Raw genomic sequence first — 4,624 nt, 5'->3', positions numbered from 1 at the left:
GGATATTATAATGATGTTTAATGTTTGTACATTAGAGCAACATTTGATTTGATACAGTTTAGACTATTTCAGTGCTTAGTGAAGTCTTTAGTGAAATCTGGTCATTTATAGGGAATTTAGAAAGTTTGTTTTCATAATTAGTGAAGTTAGAATGTCTTTAGTAAATCAAAATCAGAGTTTATACCAACTAAACATTTGTAGTGAATTCTCAACGTCTTTCGTGAGTTTACATCTCAGTTTAGATGTTTTCAGGAACGGTCGAAAATGATTGTAAAGTTCAGAATATTCTGTTGAATGTTGTCCGTCTTCAGGAAATTCCAAACTTTAATATTCAAGTTTTGGTCAATAAAAGGGAAGTTGTGAAGTTTACAGTAGATTTTCTATCACTGCAGTGAACTTTTGACGAGTGTAGAGAAGAATGTTCAGAATTCATGGTAAGTTGAGTGAAAACAATTAATATAACATTTTTACAAAGAGTTTGCACAAAGTTGCTGATCTTTTTATTTAAAAAATAAATCAAGCAGGGATCTTAAAGCTGCTGGAAGAGCTTCACTGTTGGAAGAGCTCCACGCTCTGCTCTGCACCACCAGACACAAGTAAAGTTCATATTCAAGCATGTTTGCACACTTTTATGATATTTTGATAATGCATATTTCATAAATTTGAGAGAAAAACTGAAATAATAGACGCTGGCCGAGCAGAGGAGACACGACTGCAGCTCATGAAGATCATGAAGATCATGTGATCTTGTGGTTCCTCCTTCAGGGGTTCTTCTCCCACAACAATGATCTCCTCACGTTAATCTCTTCCAGGCTCCCTTTCATTAAGACGTGTCTCTGTAATCCATCCGTTGAGCTGAGCACCCAGGTGGGCATAATTCGGACCAATCAGGAGTCAGGAGCGACCGTTGGCCTGTGGCTGAACCGCTGATGTTAGACCGAGTTATGATGCAAGACTAAAGATATTTAACCTGTAAGAGAATTTACCAGATCAACTAAAACATCAGGAGGTTTTTTTATGATGCAGAGTTTAAGGTTTTATCTGGCAGCTGAATAACTCCTTTAGGTTGAACCGTCAACATCACTGCTGTCATTGGACCCAAAACACAATCAAGAAGACAAAAACTACCATCGTCTTCAGGTATCATTCTGGAGACTCCATGAACAGCAGAGTTTATGTTATCATCAGCTGATAAATCGGCTCCACCTCCACCTGAACGTCAGGCTTCTACAGGTGACACACTTGAGGAAATGGGGACAGAAAACCAGAGCAAAAGTAGGGAGGAGCTAAAAAGAATTGTGAAACTCATTTGTGTTTTTTCTGCATCAAGCAACAGAAGCTGAACTGGAGAACATTTTCTTCTTCATGGTCCACAGAGACGCGTTTCCCGGATAGGATGTTTACTCCTGTTTGTGTGAAGTTTTCTATTTTATGTAACATTTTTCTAAATGTGAAGCACCAAAACACAATAAAATGTCACAATGAACCGCAAAATGATACAATTATTTGCTTAAATTATTAATAATAAAATTATTTGACTTTCTTTTTTATGAATTGAAGATTTTATTTTAGGAGATTTATTGATTTTTATACCATTGCTGATGCTAAATTATTCTTTATTATAATAGAAATGAAAATAGAAATCTTTAAAAAAAATACATGAAAAAACTCTGCACCTGTGATATATATTTAACTTTATCATATTTAAACTATTAGTTGATCAAATAAAAATGTATTTTCAAACTGACCATATATGTGTTTATGAATATTTATCTATTTTATTATTAATCCACAATATATTTTGTTTTGATTTTTTATTGTGGCCTTATCATTTTTTAATTTAATTGAATAAAATTATCCTGCACTGTCCCTTCAGAAAAGAGAAAAAAATAAAATAAAACACCTCCAAAACAAGGGTAAGAAATAAATGAATGAAAATAAAATAAAAAAGAGAAAAAAAATACCCTTCTTCAAAAACAATAGTAAAAATAAATAAATGGGGAACAAATATTTTTTAAAAAATATAGAAAAAGGCCCTACTTCAAAAGCAATAGTAATATGTTTTTTTTAAACCGGTTTTGTCTTGGATACCAGGGGAGTTTACCAGATAAACTCCTTCTTGACCTTCCAGCTCACACAGTCAGGGGTCTCCTCAGCCAATCAGCTTTCACTGGTTTGCTCAGGTGTTTTTTTTTTCGGCCCTTCCTGACTCAACCCTGTATTTACCCGAGCTAGGGACCGGCTCAGGAGACCCAGATTTGGGCTGTAAACAACAGAATCCAGACTCAGTCTGTCACAGAGAGACTCTCAGGTTCTGCTGGACAAACATGGAGGAAGAAAATAATAAAAATAATTCTCTTATCTAAAGTCAAGCTAAGGTCAAAGGTCAATATCTGACTGGACTAAATGAGGGTCAAATCTCGTCAGAGGTTGTGAGTTGAAATCCCCGTTTCGAGTTGAGGCCGAGCGTGCAGGTGAGGGCGCCGCCCCTCACCACAGGCGTACTCACTCTTTGACCACGTCGTTGCTCATGTCCAGGTACCGGTTGCTGATCCACTGCACCTCGAACCAGTCCCGGAAGTTGTTGTTGCCGCAGCAGCGGAACTCGATCTGGGTCATGTCCAGCGTCCTCTTCATGTAGCAGCGGCCCGGCGTGTCCGTGTCCTTGTAGAAGCGCAGCGCGAACTGCAGGCCCTCGGCCAGCGTCAGGTACACGGAGAACTGCATGAGCGCGCACAGCAGCAGCTGCAGCAGCAGCAGCGCCACCAGCCCGCAGCTCAGCGCCAGGAAGGGCTTCAGCGCCGGCTTCATCTTGGAGAACTTCTGCGGGTCCAGCGAGTCGTGGCACATCTTCCCGCCGAACGCGTTGATGCCGCACGCCAGCAGGCTCAGCAGGATGAGCAGGTTCGGCACCAGGTGGCTCTCACTGTTGTTCATGATCTCGCTCCTCTTCCTCAGCTCGATCTTGAAGAAGATGCCGAGGCTGAAGAGCACGATCCCCGCCAGAACCGAGGTCCAGTAGAGCATCCACACGCCCTGAGCCAGCCGGACCCGCTTCTGCAGGTCGAACTTCACCACCATGAACGGCATTTTGCTCCTGCGAAGAACCCAAACCAACAGAACGACAAGTTCGGCACCGAGAGCAGAGCGGCTTCAGAGGCGTGACCCGGTCCAGTAAGAGGCGGGGGAAGGAGCCAGAGCCGGGGTGCGGGGCTGCAGGTCCATTTTGGGGGAAGAACCGGACCCGAACCTTCCTGCAGCCGCGTGGAGGTGCGAATGTGAGCGCGCTGCGGCGCCTCATCCTAAAGCCCTCGCGCACTTCTGATCCCATTAACAGCTGATCACCGACCTCCTAATCCCCCTCCCCTCCCCCGCACTCACGGACACCATTAAACTCCACCCACAAACACCTCCCCCTGCTGCCCAGGGCTCACCTGTGCAGGTGAGACATGCGTTCTGATGTGGTTACCATAGCAACGGGTTACTGAAGATTTATGATGCAGCACAGCAAACATTTCCATTCATGCTGTGAGTCTGCAGGATGTTGAGGAATCTATGGAGCTAAACTGGAGTCAAAGTTATGTGGAACCATAATAATAATGAAAAAAAATTAAATTGATTTTGGCCCCAAAAAATGTGAAATGTCTGAAACTTTTTGTCAGTCTAAAAAAACTAAATTATTTTCAGCTTTAAATGGTCCATTTTTCAGGTTTCAAAACTCAAAATGTCACAAAACTTTTTTTTCCAATTCAATCTTTTTTTTACCTTTAACTCTTTTTTTGTTTAAATATTGAAATTTTCAGATTTAACAGTGAAAACAAATTGAAACTGGAAAAAAATGTATTTTTGAGTCTTAAAACAGAAAAACAAAACTTTTGAAGCTCAAAAAATAATTCAGTTTATTTTTAGAATAGCAAAAAGTTTTTGTCATTTAATTTTTTTTTTTTTGCCAGGCAGCAATATTTTTTCAATTTGTTTTATTTTTATTTCAAATAATATTGGCCCCAATTTAGCTCCACTCAAGTGTAATTATTATGCATGCAGCACACTTTCATTGGTGTTATAAGTCCGCAGGATGTTGAGGAATCTATGGAGCTAAATTGAGGTCAATATTTTTTGAAACCCAAATAAAACAAAAAAATGTTTTTGGTAAAAAAAAAAAAAAAAAAAAAGTAAAATGTCTGAAACTTTCTGCTATTCTAATAAAAACGTTATTTTATTTCAGCCTCAAATTTTTAAGTTTTAAAACTCAAATTTTCAATTACAAAACCTTTATTTCAGTTTCAAATGTTTTCACACTCAAACTTTCTTTTGCTTTCAATTTTGAAGTGCTCAGATGAAAAAAAATTAAGCTTTGAAACCTAGAAACACAGAACACTTGAAGCTGAAAATAATTCAGTTTATTTTAAAATAGCAAAAAGTTTTGGACATTTGAAAGTTTTTGGGCCAAACACCAATTTTTCTTTATATGGGTTTCAAATAACAATTTAGCTACAGTGTTTGGCCACAAAAAAAAACATAAAAAAATTTTTTTGCTATTCTAAAATAAACTTAATTATTTTCTGTTTAAAGTGCTGTTTTTCTAGGTTTCAACACTAAAAAATGTCCATTTCTAAACTTGCTT

At 38.8% G+C, this 4,624-nt stretch overlaps 1 protein-coding gene across 1 annotated transcript in view; it reads right to left on the bottom strand.

Annotated features, from left to right (window-relative positions):
- prph2b (peripherin 2b (retinal degeneration, slow)) overlaps positions 1-3,460 on the bottom strand; it is a 15,195-nt gene extending 11,735 nt beyond the window's left edge. Inside the window, exon 1 of the mRNA XM_024296518.2 lies at positions 2,510-3,460. Coding sequence (XP_024152286.1) covers positions 2,510-3,090 — 581 coding nt within the window. The 5' untranslated portion in view covers positions 3,091-3,460. The remainder of the gene's footprint in view (positions 1-2,509) is intronic.
- Positions 3,461-4,624: the final 1,164 nt, after the last annotated feature.

The sequence above is a fragment of the Oryzias melastigma genome, linkage group LG15, assembly GCF_002922805.2.
Source record: "Oryzias melastigma strain HK-1 linkage group LG15, ASM292280v2, whole genome shotgun sequence".
NCBI lineage: Eukaryota > Metazoa > Chordata > Actinopteri > Beloniformes > Adrianichthyidae > Oryzias > Oryzias melastigma.
The sequence above is the reverse complement of the archived record's forward strand: the minus strand, read 5'-3'. Positions and strand labels throughout refer to the sequence as shown.